Source organism: Cyprinodon tularosa, unplaced genomic scaffold (assembly GCF_016077235.1).
Source record: "Cyprinodon tularosa strain WSP-4 unplaced genomic scaffold, ASM1607723v1 ctg218, whole genome shotgun sequence".
Lineage (NCBI taxonomy): Eukaryota > Metazoa > Chordata > Actinopteri > Cyprinodontiformes > Cyprinodontidae > Cyprinodon > Cyprinodon tularosa.
In genome coordinates this window covers 810,533-829,399 of record NW_024038814.1, presented here as the reverse complement: position 1 = coordinate 829,399, position 18,867 = coordinate 810,533, and the positions used below count along the sequence as shown (strand labels likewise).

Genomic DNA, 18,867 nt, shown 5'->3' with positions numbered 1-18,867 from the left:
CTCTCAGTTCATTCGAACAAAAACCTTCACACTCCTCTACTTTCACTTCTGGGGTGCCACAGGGCTCCTTTCCTGGGTTTTATCACTTGTATTTCTAGTTTTCCTGCTAGATAGATGATACCCAGCTGTACATCACCTGCAAAATACAAGCAACATCAATAACCTCCTTTTCTTAACAATAAACTCCTGTTTTACAAAAATGTTTTAATAAAATAGAACAACATCCTAGCTCTGTCTTAAACTTCAAAAAAATATCTACAACAATTTCACTTGTCCTAATCAAACCCAGAATCCAACTAAATTACTCCTCCTTCCTGAAGGCCATCCACAGCATTGCCCACCTCTGTTGTCCCAGCTCCTCCACCTTCACATTTCTTCCCTCTCTTTTTATCTCTCTGTCTTCTTTCCCTTCTTTAGTTTGAAACCTGCCTCATATACCTTATAAGATATGCATGTTTTCTGTAATTATTGTTATCTTTAGGTTTCTTTTTTTTGTTGACTGTCCTTTTGTTGTTTTTGTCTTTTGCAGTACTTGAGTGTTATGTAAGGAGCTTTAAAGTAAAAGGTATTGTAGTATTCATATGCGGTTATATGGTATATACTGACCCCTGGTGGTAAAAAAGGGAGGCCTCAAAACAAAAAATTAATATGTCAGCAAAATTATTTCCTGTTCTCAGTTCTCACACAAAACACTTAGCCTGACCTTAACCATAAATCCCTACCCTAAGCTTAACAAAAACCCATTTCACAACACACACACCAACACACACACACACACACACACATATATATATATATATATATATATATATATATATATATATATATATATATATATATATATATATATATATATATATATATATATATATATATATATATATATATATATATATATATATATATATATATACCGTATATATATATATACCGTATATATATATATATATATATATATATATATATATATATATATATATATATATATATATATATATATATATATATATAAAACATGGATTTGTAATTTTATTTGGCCAAATATTCCAGCCATTTATTTTAGAAACAGTGTTGACACATAACTATTTTGCATAATAGTGTCCTACTCAATAAAGCGTATGGGGGAGAGAGAAAGGCTGATGTCATATTTTGACCATCATATATACAGTTTCTGTATGAAGTTTAATAACAATTTAACTTAAGTCAAACATCAATATTTTCTGTTTTCTACCATTACTTTGTTTTTTAAGATAGCTTTATCTCTGTAGTTCATAGAGCAATGATCCTGTATTTTTGTCTGAGTTATCTTAAATTCACAGTCTGTCTCTGAACTAGATAATCTTCTTTTTTCCCCACTTTCCCTTCATGCTTGCTTGACGTGACTTCTATAATGTGACTGAAATGTATTATCACCAGGATCCCTTTGGAACATATATGCAGTGGAATTTTAACCATTTTGAATGGGTTATTCTTATTTAAATCTTAAAGTATAGACTTGATTATCTTGTAAAGTGCTGAAAAAAAACATTTGTTGTAAATTGTGCTGTATAAAACTAAGTAAAGTCAAAATAACGAAGCATGTACGCTTCAATTAAGTCCAAAAAAAAGTAGATATTTGATACAAATAAGATCTCCAGCATTTTAAACAAATAGACCTTGGGTTTCAGACCCTTTTTTAAAATATTTTTTTGATAAAAAGCTTATGGACCCTCACTATTTGATTTATATTTATTTATGCTGTCTTTCTTTGAACAGCTGAGATAGTTTTGGACACACACAAAGTAAAAAAAAAAAAGTTTTTAAAGAACTTCACACTGGGTTAATTAGTATAATGTTCATACTCCTTATTGGTAGGTGGCAGTAACGTAATGAATTATCGGTAAACCGCCAATACAGATCAAGAAGAAGACAAAGAAAAAGAGGAGGAAGCTCTTTGCGACCATTGACTACCGTATTACGGCAGTGAGAAGAAGATGGCGGAGGTAACGAATGAAGCAGAGCTACTCAAGGAGAAGGCAAATAAGTTCTTCAAAGGTAATTCAGAGAATCTGTCAAGTATGGCGTTTATTACAACAGAAGGACACTGACTATCACGCCGTCAGTAATTATTTTGGGATACAAGTTCTCGTCGCTTCGCAGTCACAGGCAGGTTCAACTATTACGCAAAGCTGATGCTAACACTAAACTCCATTCATTCCAGCAGCGGTTAGCAATTAGCTACGCAGCTGTCAGCGTGCTCTGTGAAACACGCCGCCGCCGGATCTGATTTGGAACCTGCGGAGGTGTGGTGTAAACCTCTGACTGAGGTTTTTATATAGCACTAGAGTGAATAGAGGTGGTGTTGTTGTGTTTGGTTGAGGCAAAGCTCCTAGAATGTTCTTAGTTAGTCATCGCGTGTTTAAAGCTGGGAGTTGTTGAGCCTTCTTAACTTAAACCAACACACTCGATACCCTGCCTCCAGTTGGTGAAGGATATGTTAATCCTTTGAATTAGCGCGTTAGGTATGCTAACCATGTTGTTTTGACTTTGAACTTTAGTTAGACAGATTTGAAATCCAAACTGCCAATAGTTATGGACAATGCAAGTCAAAGTCCTCATTCCCAGAGATTAAAACTGAGTATTGCTGCACTATCCCTGTAACTTCAGACTGACTTGTTTTGTCATGGGATTTGTTTTTAAGCTGTAATTTACTATTCCTCTTGAAATCTTTAACCTTTCAATTAATCATTTTACTGATTACAATTCTTAGTTTTATGCTGACACCAGTTTCACTGTTATCAAGAGTGTTTTTTTGTTTGTTGTTGTTGTTTTTTGTTAACCTTTGATCAACTAATTTTTATAAAGCATAATAGAAATTCCCAGAACAACCTACACTTAAAAGATCATCTCAACAAACACATAAAACTACTTTATACCATGACTTTCAAGGAATATGTTCAAAAACGACATCCTAATAGGACTTGGAATAAAAACATTATCGATATATCTAGTGTTAAACACCTTATTATTATCAATAGAAAATGCATTTAGCAGAATATTCCACAATGTGATTTCTGATCCAGAACTTGGCATTCTGGGAGGTGTTAAGGCCCTAAAATTTACACAGCCAACCTTTGGAAGTAGGGCTGAACTTTATTTTTTTTAAAAGGTTAACTTTAAAATACGGTTTTGGTTATAATTTAATTCCAACCTGTTTTCTCCTGACCCTTCTTTGAAGTGGTTGAAATGAAAATAATCTAAATTGACTGATATGTAAGGTTTATATTGGGCTATATTTTCAGCTATATAGCACAGAAGATTAGATATTTTTAACTACAGCATTTAAAAGAATTTTGTGCAAAATTTGATGGACTGTAACTAAACTTTTTTGCTGTTTTTTTTTTTTTAAGTAGAAAGATGACAAATATACAACTATTAATTCTAGCAAAACAGCTAAGTTCCAATTATTCAATTCCCCCAGTTCAGTTTAAGTGTATTTTGCTAAAAGCCTTCATGTATGTTGGAGACATACAGTTAACCCTGTATAGATGACCTATTTACTGTTTTGGGAATAATCATGTATAGTGTCAACAGTGAGCATTTATTTAGATATCTTCTCAGGTGGAATTGAAGTGTCAGCTTAAACGGCGAGAGCCCGACACTGTAACATGGATATGTTGTCAAAGCAAAAAAAAAATAATAATAATAAAAAAAAATCTGAAGCAGGCATATCCTTAATTTGAAAAGGTTGTCTGAATGCATATTGTCTGCTATTGTCATTCTTTTTTTAAATAACTTGAGGTTAGTAATCAAAAAACAAAAAGGGAAGATCAAAATGCACCTATCTCTTTAAACTCTAAGTTTAAAAAAAAGGTTTAGTTTTAGTCGTTTTGGACCATGGACCTTAAATACCTCTGATATAAAACAAAAAAATTGGGCTGTTTATTGTGAGGAAATCAGGAGATGGCGACACTAGTTGTAAATATTGCAGAAATGCTCTCATATGGGATATATGCTTATTTTCCTCCTTTTTAATCATTGCTTCCACACATTGGGGTCCTTATTGTTTGTGCCAATCCTATTTTTTTGGCGTCCTCTACTAAGAGACTGCATCCCAACTGGCTGAATTCCATATTGGCATGCATAATGCTAATGTAGTGTATAACACCTAAAATATATCAGCCAATGATTATGCATTTAAAATGGTAATTTGCTATAGGACTGATGCACACACGGATAATGGGATGACATGTTGTGCAGCATTCCTTGAATAGCACCCACATCTACTTAGATTATTGCTCTCCAGCATGAGCAGGGCCTGTCTCTTCCCTCCTCTTATGCTCCTCGGTTATGGGAAGTGCCTGTGTCTGCTGATGACTCTCTAAGTACATGATTGGGCACTCTGTTGGGCACTGTCTGATTCCTGGAGGCTGCCCGGCCTGAGCCTCCTGGCCCTTTGGGGTCCCCACTAGGGGCTGCCTTCAGACTTTTCACCCCTGGGCTCTCATCTGGGTCCACCTTAAGAGTTACTGGCCACCAGTAGAGCCCAGTTTTCTTATAAACACAAAGTACCTTAGGGCAACAATCATAACAGTCCCCTTGTTAAAGCAAATCTTTTGGGCAATCTTCTAGCTCTGGGACATTGATTCCCAGAAATACATTGGCACAACAGGACAGAAAAAATTTACTCCTCTGCTCTTGAATTCAGACTAAAGAACATCAACCTTTAATAGATTCAAGCTCACAATTTCTTGGATTTTTCCTCTTCATCTAAATATATTCCATGTAAGGGTGTTTAGTTTTGGCATCACATACATAAAGGAATCCAAACCACTTTGCATGAAAATGTATGAAAGACCTTCAAATCTTTGTAAAACATTGCAGAAGTTTATTTTAGTCCTTTACTTCAGTCATGTAAACAATTCACCTGTTAAACTATTTGCTCAAAGGTTGCAATGAATAAACAGGTATTTCTGTTCCTCAGTTAAAGGAGCCAACAATTTCTGCACATTTCGGTTTTTGTGAGACTTTGTTCTAGAGCTGAAGATTATAGATCAGTTCTGACTTCCTCAGTTTTTTTTTGTTTTGTTTTTTTTTTTTGGCCTGAGAAAACCTGTCATTTGGTCTCTGCTGATCTGAGGGGTCTAAATGGTTCAAACTTGATAAGAACCTCAATAATATATTTCTGTGTACGGTACTTTGTTTTTTTTTTTTTGGTCTTTTTTTTTTTAGATATCAAGAAAGGCATAATCTTCTAGATTTTCCACATTAAAAACACTGTTAAGCCTTTCAATGAGTTATATGCTTTTTCCAGAAAAGGACTACGAAAATGCTATCAAGTACTACACGGAGGCTCTTGAGCTTAATCCATCCAATGCCATCTACTACAGCAACCGAAGCTTGGCATACCTGCGCACAGAGTGCTATGGATATGCCCTGGCAGATGCTACGAAGGCCCTGGAGGCAGACAAGAACTACATAAAAGGATATTACCGCCGAGCAACTTCCAACATGGCGCTGGGGAAATTTAAAGCTGCACTTAAGGACTACGAAACGGTGAGAAATCAAATATGACTACCAGTAGATACTTGCTTTGATCTGTGGTCTAAAATTTAGAGATGCATGATCAGGATTTTTCGCGAGCAGGTGATTCGTCCCCAAACATTGGACAACAGGGCCCCAAACTGGGTCATGGATAGTCAGAAGTACAGCTGAAAGCATCCAGATGTAGCTTCTGGAGGAGGTGGTGGCATTCTCCTTACTGGTTCCATCTCTGGGAATTTGGTGAACCCAGAGACGCTGACGGCTTATTCTACTTTCAAAAGTAAAAACAAAACGCACTGTGATTTGATCCATAAATCCCTGTTCACTCTTCTTTTCAATCAGCTTTTTCTAATGTGCATTTTCAAGTATTGCATCAGAAATACTGTGGAAATAATATGGAACCAGCTAATATTATAGACACCTGGTGCCACAGTCATATCAGCAATCTCTCTCTAAAAACTTAAAGGTACACTATGCAACCGGTGTTGATTTTCCAGCGAGGCTCCCCCCAGAGGGCGAAAGTAAAAGTGCACTGTCGTAAATATGCACAGCTGTTCTCCTGGTTTCTCCGTCAAGCCAGGCGCGGTTGTTTTGAGCTTAGCAGACAGGCGAACGCAACGAATGACTAATGCTGCGTTCACACCGCAGCTGGCGCGACAGAAGCAGCGAGTTTACATGCAAAGTCAATGGTTGACGCGCGTCAAGGCGCAGCAAAAGGTCCCGCGGCGAGTTTTGAGCAGCAGGCGCAGTGCGTCTGAGCAGCTGAAGCAGCGCGTCGGGCGCGTTTAATCATCTGACGCAGGGAGAGAGACACAGCGCTGATGATCACTCCTCTTAAACAGTTTATTGACGCCTAAATTAACTTAAAATGCAGAAATCTGCCGGCAGAATATGCAGTTTGGCTTATTTAGATGAAAAACACCTACCAGCTGCCGCGGTGAACCGCGAGGAGGTGACCCGGCCAGAGGCTGCTGATGAAGGGATTCCTTCTGTCGGCGCACCGCTGGTATGTGGGGGTCTGAGCGGCTCCGACAGAAAAAATATTGAAGGCAGGATAATAATCTGAATGAACTGACTGCACTGATGAAGTTTTCAGGTGTATTTTCTCATTTAAACACATATTAAAACTACTTTATTCCAAATGATCACAGCAAATATAGCTGCAAGGCAAAGAAAGGATAGTGAAGCTCCGCCCAACGCGCGTCAGACCCACTTTTGCACCGCGCAGCCAGAGCAGCAAAGCTGCTTCAGCGTAAGAACTAACTGGTACAAGCAGCAAAAATGAAGCAGCAGACGCGATTTTGCTGCTTTTGCTGCGTGAACGTAGCATAACTGCACAAAGATCGCCACTGTGCTAGCAACGAGAATGCTTTTAACTGGGGGGGTGTAGCAGTTCTCGCCGTAAAGCAAGACTGACTCTCACGAGACTTCTGAGCCTGTGGGTGCGGGTCGGTGCTCCTGCAATTGCAAGTGCGGTATTTCCCCCACAGACCACCAGGGCGGCCGAGAATACCTTTGTTCAACCTGAAATGACTCATTTAATCATCCAAAACGTTATGGAACACATTAACTGAAAAATGTTGCATAGTGTGCCTTTAAAGACCTTTAAATGCTCGCTGTCTAGTTCTGTAGGCACAATCATCAGGAAGACTCTGGGGAATAAACTAATGTAATATACAAGTTTTACCTTTTCAATGGAATTATTTTTCCTGAAATTCAAATTTTATGACCAGCATCTGTACACGTTTGGTTTCAGGGTTTCTTTATTTTCATGGCCTTGAATGTGCCTGCAGGGTCCGTGGTCACCTTACTTTATTGTTGTGTAGAGAAATACTTTCTCTAAGCTCGTATGCATGGGTTTCTGTGTGACCCTCTGTTCCCTTCTGCGTGGCAGCAATCCTGCTTTATGCATATTACCAGCCCTTAAAGAGATGGAACGGCAAAATTGTCTCTCATTGAATGGCTTATTAGCACTGTTGCTAAAATTCAAGTAGCCATTCGTTTTAAAGTTGTCCAATGTTTAGTGTTTTTATTGTGGTCTGCTATAGTCCTAAATGTGAGAAAAGATGCTGTAGACCTTTAAGCTTTTCTGAATAGCAGTCAGTCGCTTTCTGTTCTGCTTTTAATAATTTTTTGAGGCTTTGTGGTGCTTTTAGATATATTTTAGCGTATTTCATGCCACAAGAAAGCTCTAATAACTGACTAGAGTGGGGTGGCATAGTGGTTAGGGCATTACGCTCGGGTTTCAGAGGTTCTGAGCTCAAGCCCCACTCCCATGGACTGCCACTCTGGGTTCCTAACCCTTAACCCCACACTGCTCCCTGGGCTTCGCACAATGGCAGCCCATTGGTTAAATGTAGAGAGTTAATTTCATCACCTTGTACTTGTGACAGTGTAGTGACAATAAAGTTGAATTCTAAAATTTTAATTCTTTGTCAATTGTCACATTTCACAGAAATTATCCTTATGCTTAACAAGAACTTCATCCATATGGGGATAATATAAGGTGTAACCGCAAAGGTGTGTTATTAAAGGAAAAGTCCAGTCCGCAAGCAATAATCAATGGATCATTATCTACAGCTAAAACTAATACGCTGGGATCTAATGAATTTAGCATTAATCAGTAAAAAAATAAAAGTAATTTTCGTCGTGATTACTGAGTTTAAGACCGGCCATTTTTTTCCAAAATATAGTAGCACCTCACTCCTGACATCTTCCGGCAGTTACGTCACGGTGCGGTAAGCCTAGCGCCATTCTTCCCGCTTTACAAGCAAAATCAATGGGAACTGCTGACACATCTGCAATCAACAACAATTACCGTATTTTCACAACCATAAGGTGCACCGTACTAAAAGGCGCAGTCTCAGTTATGTGTGCCATGTCTGTATTTAACACACACATAAGGCGCACCGGACTATAGGGCGCGTTTTTTATATACAGGTACATGTCCTCTACTACCTTTAAATACCTCTACTGCGTATTTAAAAATACAGCGGGCCCAAAACTGAGTATGATTGTGCTTTATTCATGTATTTATTACAAAGTATTAATCAAACCTGGGAGCTGGCCGTAAGACAGACACATCGCAGATGACACAGCGCTGTGGTCACTCCTAAATTAACTTAAAATCCTGAAACCTGCCGACGGAATTTGTTCGCTTTTATTACCGGTATCCTGGTGCCTGCAGTTTAAATTATTTAGATGAAAAACACCTGCCAGCCACTGCGGTGAACCCGGAGGCTGCCCAGCCTAGAGGCTGCTGATGAAGGGATTTCTACTGTCGGCGCACCGCTGGTATGTGGGGGTCTGAGCGCCTCCGACAGAAATGGATAATCTGGATGAACTGACTGCAATTATGAAGTTTTCAGGTGGACTTTCTCACTTAAAAACATATTAAAACTACTTTATTCCCACTGATCACAGCAAATATAGCTGCAAGATTTAGATTATTTAGATGAAAAACACCTGCCAGCCGCCGCTGTGAAGAGGAGGGGACCCGGCCCAGAGGCTGCTGTTGAATTAAGTTTTCAAGTAGAAAAATAGAGCGGGAGCAAAACTGAGTATGATTGTGCTTTATTCATGTATTTATTACAAAGTATTAATCAAACCCATCAAAGTCATCATCCTCTGTTTCTGAATTAAACAGCTGCGCTAAATCAGACATGCCAATTTCCCCTTCTTCGCTGTCAGTCACTTTCTGTGCAGCGCGGCTCCTCAGAAATAATGCCGGCTTTTGCGAAAGCTCGAACAACAGAGCCAGCAGACACGTTAGTCCAAGCATCAACAATCCATCCGCAAACGGTGGCGTAATTTGCCCGGCGCTGCCTTCCACTTTTCGTGAAACTGTGGTCTCCGTCGGTCATCCATCGCTCCCACGCCGCTCGCAGCCTTACTTTGAATGGCCGCTTCACACCGATGTCAAGCGGTGGAAGTTCCTTTGTCAGACCCCCGAGATAACGGCGAGCACAGAGTTTATCTTTTTTCACCATGTTTTTCACATCAGCGGTGAGATGGGCACGCATGGAGTCACATATTAAAAGCGATGGTGATGCGTGGAAAAAACCACCTGGTCTCCTCACATACACCTCCCTCAGCCACGCTTTCATCATCTCCTCATCCATCCAGCCTTTTTCATTTGCCTTAATATCATATGTCATCAGAGTGCTGTGTCTGTCTCGCTGTCAGCTCCCAGATCAGCTTCTCTGATTCATTGATGCGGCGCTTCCAGCAGCAAAACTTCAATTTTTCCATCTCGAGCAGCAGCAGCGCGTTTTAAGACAGGCGCAGCGCGTCGGGAGCGCGCCGCCAACGTGCTGCTGCGGGACCTTTTGCTGCGTCTATACGCTCGTCAACCGTTGACTTTGCATGTAAACTCGCTGCTTCTGCTGCACCTGCTGCGTCCGGTTCACAGCGAGCACAGCATTAATTTGTTTCACCATGTTTTTCACATCTGCTGTGAGATGGGCACGCATGGAGTCAGATTAACAGATGATGGTGATGAGTGGGAAAAAACCACCTGGTCTCCTTACATTCACCTCCCTCAGCCACTCTTTCATCATCTCCTCAATGAGGTGGTCTCAAAAGTCGCAGTTGCAACACACATAGGGCGCACCGCACCAAAGGGCGCAACGCACATTTTGAGGGGAAAAAAAGACGTTTATGTGCGCCTTATAGTCGTGAAAATATAGTATTGAAGATTTCCAGAGGACTTCACCATTGAAATTCACCAGAGCTATAGTTAAACTGACAATGCCCACGTGCATGGCAGTTGGATGTTGTAATACATCAGGTAAAAGAGAAACAAAAATGACTTATTTCACCTTTCCGATTCATGATCCACCATGGGTTTGTCACTGGGTTCTCAACTTGAAGAGGGAGGATTTGCCAATGAACTTCTGGCCAGAGAAAAAACACGTAATATGTAGCCAACATTTGGAAGAAGAATGTTTTAAAGATTACTTGGATAATAGCGCTAGTGACAAACAGCACTGGGACTTGCTCAACAGCCGATACCGCACCGTGACATCACAAACCGGCGGGTGGCAGTAGTTTTCTTTGACAAACAAGGTTGCCTCCAGTAAAGCACATTCAAATGAAAATTACACTTTATTAAAAACACTTATCATTTATTGAACAGTATTTAATAATTTAAATTTAAAGTATTTTCAGAAGTTCTGAATATGACTGGACTTTTCCTTTGAAGCTTTCCTGCTGGTGAGTTTGGAAAGCATAAACTATAACTATTAAATTAAGAGTCCCAGACTGGACAAATCCCTGGCCTTTATGGTAGCAGTTTGCTTTGTCACAGCGCCACCAAAGGGCATAGCATATGAACTGCAGCGTCTTCATTGGTGCTCTGGACACAACTTTTTTCTAATCAGTTTATAAAAAGTTATACTGTTGGTCTTTGTGAGATCTAGGTTCAAATGCAAGTTAAACATTGTATGAAAAATTAATTGTCTAATTTATCCCCCTGTCACTCCAGGTAGTAAAGGTGCGACCGAATGACAAGGATGCAAGAATGAAGTGGCAAGAATGTAACAAGATTGTGAAACAGAAGGCGTTTGAGAGAGCCATCGCAAGTGATGACAAAAAGAAATCTGTTGTTGACTCTCTGGATATCGAAAGCATGAGTACGTTTTCTGTTTTGCCCTTTACCTTAAACTCAACATGTGCTGATTTTGCTGCATTGTAAGTTAAGAACAAGTTTGTCCTAAACGTTATTGTTGTTGCAGCCATCGAGGACGACTACGTAGGGCCCAAACTTGAAGATGGGAAGGTGACGTTACAGTTCATGAAAGACATGATGGATTGGTTTAAAGATCAGAAGAAACTGCATAGAAAATGTGCTTATCAGGTAAACACGAGGTCCTGGTCATAGATGCTAAAGAATACAGAGTCACTGTTACTGGACTTGATTCACATCTGTACTTTTTGTTTTGTATTCTCACAGATATTAGTTCAAGTAAAGGATGTTCTATCAAAGCTACCAAGTCTTGTTGAAATCACAATAAAAGAGGTAAAATGATTTTAGGGTCCTTTAAGTTCAGAAAAAAACATTTATATAAGGTGTCTGCAGAAAGTATATACGTAATTTTTCTCTCTTCCAGACAGAAAAATTAACCATATGTGGGGACACCCACGGGCAGTACTACGATCTCCTTAACATCTTTGAGTTGAACGGTTTACCCTCAGAGACCAATCCTTACGTATCCTTCCTAATAATAAAGAAAGCCACAAAAGCATAATGTTTATGTCCTCCTGAGTTCTGATTTGGTCTAAAATGACAAAAGCCAAATATGTCAGACTCATAATCTATGCTTCACTTTACTTAACCACACCTTCCAGCTCTTCAATGGTGACTTTGTGGACCGGGGCTCTTTCTCTGTTGAGGTCATTCTCACCCTATTTGGCTTCAAGCTGCTTTACCCAGACCACTTCCACTTGCTTCGAGGTGAGCGGATCCCACTCTGGATGCAGGTGTAGCAGCTGTAATAACCTGCTAATCTGACATCAGTTATTTTGACTTTAAGTGTCAAACGGAAAACCATTGGATTCAATGTTTGTTGTGAATTTTTTTTAGATAATGACTTGTATATTGAAGTCAACAATAATAAAAGTATTTATATTTACCTGTAGGTAACCATGAGACGGACAACATGAACCAGATGTATGGGTTTGAAGGGGAGGTCAAAGCCAAATACACAGCCCAGATGTTCCAGCTGTTCAGCGAGGTCTTTCAGTGGCTTCCTCTTGCTCAGTGTATCAACAGCAAAGTACTGGTAGGTTTTAATGGTAGAAAACATTAAATGAATAAAGAGTTTAGTATGTTTTATAAAATTTTACTTAAGGAGGGCGTTGATGTTATGAGATGCTTTGAGGCCTGTGTCGAGTAATGGAGGGGACGTTTCCCTGAAGCGCAAGTCGAGGCGTGATTCATTTAGAGGAGGGGCCAAAATTGATGACGTCCGAGGCCTTGCTACGGTGATACCATGTGACCGCTTCGGGAAGTGGTTCAGAAAGCGCAAGAATTTTGACGGACATTTAAACAGCTTCAGTATTCAGTCAAGATGTGGGAGTTTGTAGGAAATTTGCTGTCAGTTGGATAGATTCTAAGAATAGATTGGTTGGAAAAACAACCTAATCTAGTTGCTTAAAACTGTTTTGGTTAGAATAAACAATGTAATGATCAAAATATGAGCAAGCCACAGGAGTTGCCAAAGTATTTTGGCTAATGAGACTAATTTGTATTGGTTTGCCCCAGTAAAAACATAGATTGGGTAAAAATGCTGCCAAATTAGGTTGGTTAAGCCAAAAGTTTAGTTGACCACAACTTCCAATCCTATTAAAACCAAAAAATGTGGAAAAACTATTATGTTTGCATTAAAATGACTAACAGCTTTCATTTTGCTCATTATTGCCCAATTTGCACAAACACTTTCACTGCTTGAGTTTATTTCACTAAAATGGCAGAGAAACTGTGCACCTTAAATGATTGTTCTAAGAAATTTTACATTTAAGAAAAACAAAAAAAATTAAAAAATATTTTACTATACACATCAACCATTAACAATTTCAAAGGAACTTAAAACGGGGAAAAAAGAAAAACACTTGTGAAAAAAATCACAGATTTTATCACAAACTGTAGTTCTGCACTACACCAGTAGGTGGGGACATGTTCACATGAAGCCTCATGAACTGTGGGGATCATTTAATTATTTGGCCAAAGGTTTAAATGCTTCATGAGGCTTCATCTCACCATCACTAGTTATCAGCCTTTGGTTATGATTCAGTTTCACTTCAGGTGTTTTAATGGTTTGTGGTTTTTGGTAATGTATAAATAAAATGTTGTGGGGCTGAAACTGATTTTATTGAGTTATTTGGGTATTTGTTTTTTTTTATTATTATTTTAGTTAATGATCTAATTATTAATCTGATTGCAAAAGATGCTCTATGGTTTTCTTACAGAATTTAGGGAGTGGTGGTCTAGTGTATAGAGCTTTGAATCCTGACGTTCTGAGTTCAAGCCCCACTCCCACAGACTGCCACTCGTGGTCCCTGAGAAAAGACCCTTAATCGCACACTGCTCCCCAGGCGCTGCTCAATGGCAACCCACTGCTCCCCAAGGGCATGGGTTAAATGCAGAGAGTTCATTTCATTGCGCTGCACTAGCGACAGTGTAATGACAATAAAAGCTGGGGGGAAAAAAATTGAACCAAGTGGAGCTAAATGGCTTTATCTTAACTAAACCACTAAAATATTAAATTTTTAGCATAGCTGCTTTTTTGTGTGGTTTGTTCTTTCGGCAAATGGCTTGTTTAGAGTATGTATGTTTCTTGCTTACTAGTATAATTTTAAGATAAGTTCAAAATCAAATGATCTGTTGTTTTGTAGTGAAGTTTCTGTGTCCGGCCTGGATAAAGATATACATATTCATTGTGTTTTTTTTGTTTGTTTTTTTTTTTTTAGATAATCCCTTTTCCTTCACTAACTATAGCATTTGTTCATTATTTTGGCATCAAATGTTCCAATGTCTGCTTATAAAAGCCACATTTAATGCAGGGAAAAGAGCTAGTTTTAAACTGTGCTGACAAAACAAATGCTTGATTGAGTTTAAGAAGTGTGATTATTGCCTTGAGAAAACAGAGACATTAAATCACATGTCTGATCACAGGAAGACTTGAACACGTGAGGCTTTTAAAGCTGCTGAGATTTCTGCAAGGAAGCCACTTTTTGCAAACTATAATAACGCTCTCTACTGCCCCCTTCTGGCTTATTTGATCTGTGTGTTGCTGCTGAGCTGGTCAGAAAGTTTCTGAAACTAGGCTCTTAATACTAGCGCCGTCTTTCTGTTTTTGCTAGCAGGATGCCTGAAATAAAACGTATTTCATTTTTATATAAGTTCTGTCTCAAGTCTTTGGGTGTTGTAACCCAGGCTTATGGTACTTTGTAATTCTCCTACTGACCCATGCCTTCTGTTTGCATTGCGTTAGATTAATGGCAACAGCTTGGTTTACATTAAATGTGTTGTTTTGTAGGTTATCCCAATACCTTTCCTACTTTTGAGTTTATTCAGTGTTTTAAATGAGCTTTATTACAGAGAAAGGGTCTTAAATGTCCTGTTTTTCTTACATTTGATTAAAGAAAAGGCTATCAGAAGAGATCTTCCCTGATAACTGCAGCTGATATTTTTCTACATTCACAATGACCCTAATAAGCTCATTTGCCTCAGGTCATGCATGGAGGACTTTTCAGTGAAGATGGCGTCACATTGGAGGACCTCAGGAAGATTGATCGGAACAGACAGCCTCCAGACTCAGGTTGGTTCACACTCCATGTTTACCTTTATGGTCAAATGAAAGCATGTGTCAGTATGAGAGTCACATCTGCTCTTCTTCCCCAGGTCCGATGTGTGACCTGCTGTGGTCCGATCCACAGCCTCGGGTGAGTTTGCTTCCACCACTTAATTCGGGGTCTGTCGAGTCTCTTCCGTTTTTTGTTCATTTTGTTTTGTCTCAAGCAGAACGGCCGGTCGATCAGCAAACGAGGAGTGAGCTGTCAGTTTGGTCCAGATGTGACGCAGCGCTTCCTGGAGCAGAACAAGTTGGACTACATCGTGCGAAGTCATGAGGTCAAATCAGAAGGCTACGAGGTCACTCACTCAGAAAAAGTCATCACCGTGTTCTCAGCACCCAATTACTGGTATGTTGTCATGTAGGCTCACCCAGCTGCTCTTCATCTCCCTGCTACATGATGCACTGGACATTCATCTGAATGAAGACTCTAGGTTTTACTTGTAAAATCTTCTGATGAATGAGGCTGAACGCTTGAACTGTTTCTACTTTCCAACAGTGATCAGATGGGAAACAAAGGAGCATACATCCATCTCAGGGGATCAGATCTCAAACCAGAGTTTCATCAGTTCACTGCTGTGGTCAGTATACTGTCTTTATTCTTCTTCTTCTCCCTCATCATTATGACGTTTTTTAAAGCCTGTCTGTTCTATGGCATGTAGTGGAGCACCCCTGTCTTCAGCCTCCCCCCACTGATGTTACTGTAAATCCACCAAGAAAGTCTGCAGATCCACTAAAATTGAATAAAAAAACTTTAAAAAGAAACTTGTTTTTCTAACGAAAGACTTTAAAAAGAAATAATTTGTGGCAGTATACCAAGTGTATGTTCTGCTGCTGTTAGCAATGTACAAACAGGGGGGAAAAAAACTGAAAATTTTATGTACTTCTACTTTAAAGTGGAGTAAAGGAAAGGAATCTAGCCAATTAGAATAAAATCTACCAATTATGATAGAAGCATGTCTCAAATATCCAACTAGAATTAAGCTAGCAGCTTAAAAAGCTAAACCTATATATAAGCTATAATTATTTTAACCAAACATGAAGAATCTGAATAGTCTTATGCATACAGAGGCCAATACACATGAAGAAACTTAGTTTGAAGCATCATAACTTCTATCAAATTAATTAAAGCAATAAAAAATAGAACTGGAGCAATAAAGGGCAGAAAACGATGACTGTTGAGTCTAAAGGGGACGGATGGCTTAGGCAGCACTTGGGAACAAGCTGCCTTTAAGTCTGTTAGTCCATGTTGTTATGGTCCTCAACTGTTTTCCTAAATGCTGCGGTATAAAGGGTCTGTGGGCAGGGATGCCCTGGTTCTTATCTTGACGCATACCCCATTTTCCAGCTCTGTTTTACAACCAGGGTAGTCAATTATTTCCTATGCCATGCAGATGGCTTATGACACTGACACACAGGATACTCTGATCTTGTCATGACTAAAAGGGTTTTGTTTTTTTACACTGGGCCCGTAGAGAACCCACGCATGCTCAGGGAGAACATGTAAACTCCATGCAGAAAGACCCCGGGCCGGGAATCGAACCCAGAACCTTCTTGCAGCAAGGCAGCAGTGCGCCACTGAACAGCCCATTTTTTTTATATCTATATTTTTTTTAAACGAAGCGGCGTGTGTATGACATCATCCATGCGCCAGATTGGAGTTGTAACAGGCAGCCCGGGCCACAGGCTACGCTCTACCCCTTCAATTCATTCGGCTAGCTAATCTGAATCGTTCAGTTCCATTTCTAGAGCGAGATCATCGGTGGTAGTAGCACTAGACATCTCCCAGGCATGTGAGTAAAACTAGCAGCAGTTCAGCTGACATGATGAATGAATGGTAGCCGGCGCACACAGATGACGTCATACACACTCCACAAAAGCTATAAATATAAAAAAATATAACCGCGGATGTCTGGGGGACAGTGATTCGCCTACATGTTATGAATGCTGGCATACCATAGATGATAAATTATGAACAGTTTAGTTTGTGCCTTCAAGTCGTTGCCCATAGGAAGACGTTACTTGGATATGTAAAAAAAAAGATGTAAAATCAATCGCCCAATGTAAAAAAAAAAAAAATTAAAAATAAAAAAAACGGCGTTCCCCTTTAAGTATTTATACTTGATGATTCTAGAATTAAACCTTCGCAGATGTTATATAATTACGCCTTACTTTGAGAAAGCAGATAAGTTTTAACCAACAAGTCGTCGGCATGTCCGTCAGAACCTCCTAATCTTTACCTTTCTTATACTCTTCCTCCACAGCCTCATCCGAATGTCAAGCCGATGGCTTATGCCAACACATTAATGCAGCTGGGAATGATGTAGAGGCAGCACACATCCCGCCGGCGACGCTCCTGACCGGCCGTCGCTCCCGAATCATCCCTGCCACCTCAGTCTCTCCGGTGCTCGGACATGTCCTCATTCATGCTTAGCCTAAGGGATCCCCTCTCCCATTCAAGCTCCAGCTAGTTGTTGCACAGAAACCGACGCGTAGTTCTGATGAGACGAGCGCACTTAGACAAGCCCAGTCCAGTTTTCTTTTTATTCCTTCACAATATTTTTAATGGAACTGGAAAACTCCACGTCTCCGTTGTCAATTTGCCTGCTAATGTGTACCATTGCTGAGTTAAGGAAACCAACCATGAGAATTTCAGATCCATCTTCTTTGAGCTGCTTGGTTTTTAAACAATGGCTTGAATTAACTGGTTTGTACCAAAGATATGTAATGAAAATGATTGTTCAGATTTTAGCTAGAGGAACTTTTGACTCTGGAAATTTGCATAATGTTGAACTCCATTCACAGTTAAACGGTTTCCAGGAGGATGTATGGATCCACATGTCTGTCAGTGTTTCTCAAACCAATCTACAGTATATCAGTTCAGCTATATTTCCAGAATAAAATCAGACTTTTTCTAATCAAAATATACTGTGGGTACAGTTCTAAAGGTCCTGTTTACCATTAGTGATGTATTTTGCTGGTAGCGTTTATTTTGCACTTCTGCAATGCTTCCTGTTGGGGAAGATGCCGTCGCTCCAAGTTTTCCATCTTTCATCAATATTGTGCCGCTATTTCGGCAGCTCCTGCACAGTCCACTCCAACTAGTGAGCAAACACTGATGGCACTTCAAGATGTATTCAGACATATTACCCCATGTGAGAATTTCTACATAACACAAACGTCCAGAATACGATCCTGTCGTGAAACGCACAGTTATATTGTCTAATGGCCCTGAACTTTTTAGGTAAATAAATACACTTTAGTGTATGTATATATACTGTATCATTTAAAGATTCTGTGTATTGTTTGGAGAAAATTGAATAAAGAAAGCCAGTCCAGTGATTTTAGAAACAAACTGGTATCTTTATTTACAGAATGAACTTGTTTTCCAGGTTTTATATGTTTATTTTTAAGTATCTGTATTTAGATTGTTTAAGAGATTTGATAAATTTAGATCAAAGTTTTTTTTTTAATCATTTTATGTCGTTTCTATGCTGTTGATAAAACTTCATCAAAATCATTGCACATGATCTTCAGCTCAGGGTGAATTTTTGAATCTTTTCAGTGATTTGTGTCCAAAAACCCAAACTGAAAAGAACATCCTGCAGATTGCTTTATGTACGTTTATCCATAAAGGCATCCTTGGATAAGTTTAAATTATCTTTGCAGCTACATAAGAACACTCAGTTAATAGTAATATTAATCAATTAATTAATAGTAAACATTTTAAATCAATAGGTCTTGTCTGATGATTCCTAACTGGTTCAAAAGGAGAATGAAAAATGGAGAAATGCTAGGATTTAATGAGCATTTAGGGCTAAACAAACGCTTTGCAGCTTTTTTGCACATCTTTAAAATTTCACTCTTGCATATGGAAGCCCTTTTTTGCCACTCATGAAGGACGTTGTCTCTTGATATAGTTTCTCATATTTATGAGATGGCTAGTTAGAATTATGACTTGGATATCTGATAATTATGAGAGTTTATTATT

General features: G+C 39.2%; 1 protein-coding gene across 1 annotated transcript; it reads left to right on the top strand.

The window, feature by feature from the left end:
- The first annotated feature begins 1,903 nt into the window (after positions 1-1,903).
- ppp5c (protein phosphatase 5, catalytic subunit) lies at positions 1,904-18,231 on the top strand. The gene is made up of 13 exons (XM_038285961.1): positions 1,904-2,034; positions 5,294-5,535; positions 11,009-11,156; positions 11,259-11,380; positions 11,477-11,542; positions 11,634-11,732; positions 11,872-11,977; positions 12,163-12,305; positions 14,756-14,843; positions 14,927-14,967; positions 15,047-15,225; positions 15,376-15,457; positions 17,141-18,231. The coding sequence occupies exons 1-13, from the start codon at positions 1,974-1,976 to the stop codon at positions 17,201-17,203; spliced, it is 1,440 nt and encodes a 479-aa protein (XP_038141889.1). The 5' UTR covers positions 1,904-1,973; the 3' UTR covers positions 17,204-18,231.
- Positions 18,232-18,867: the final 636 nt, after the last annotated feature.

Coding starts and splice junctions, on each gene's coding strand:
- ppp5c (XM_038285961.1), top strand. CDS start 1,974: ATGGCGGAGGTAACGAATGAAGCAGAGCTACTCAAGGAGAAGGCAAAT. Junction 11,381..11,476: donor ATAGAAAATGTGCTTATCAG/GTAAACACGAGG, acceptor GTATTCTCACAG/ATATTAGTTCAAGTAAAGGA. Junction 11,733..11,871: donor CCTCAGAGACCAATCCTTAC/GTATCCTTCCTA, acceptor CACACCTTCCAG/CTCTTCAATGGTGACTTTGT.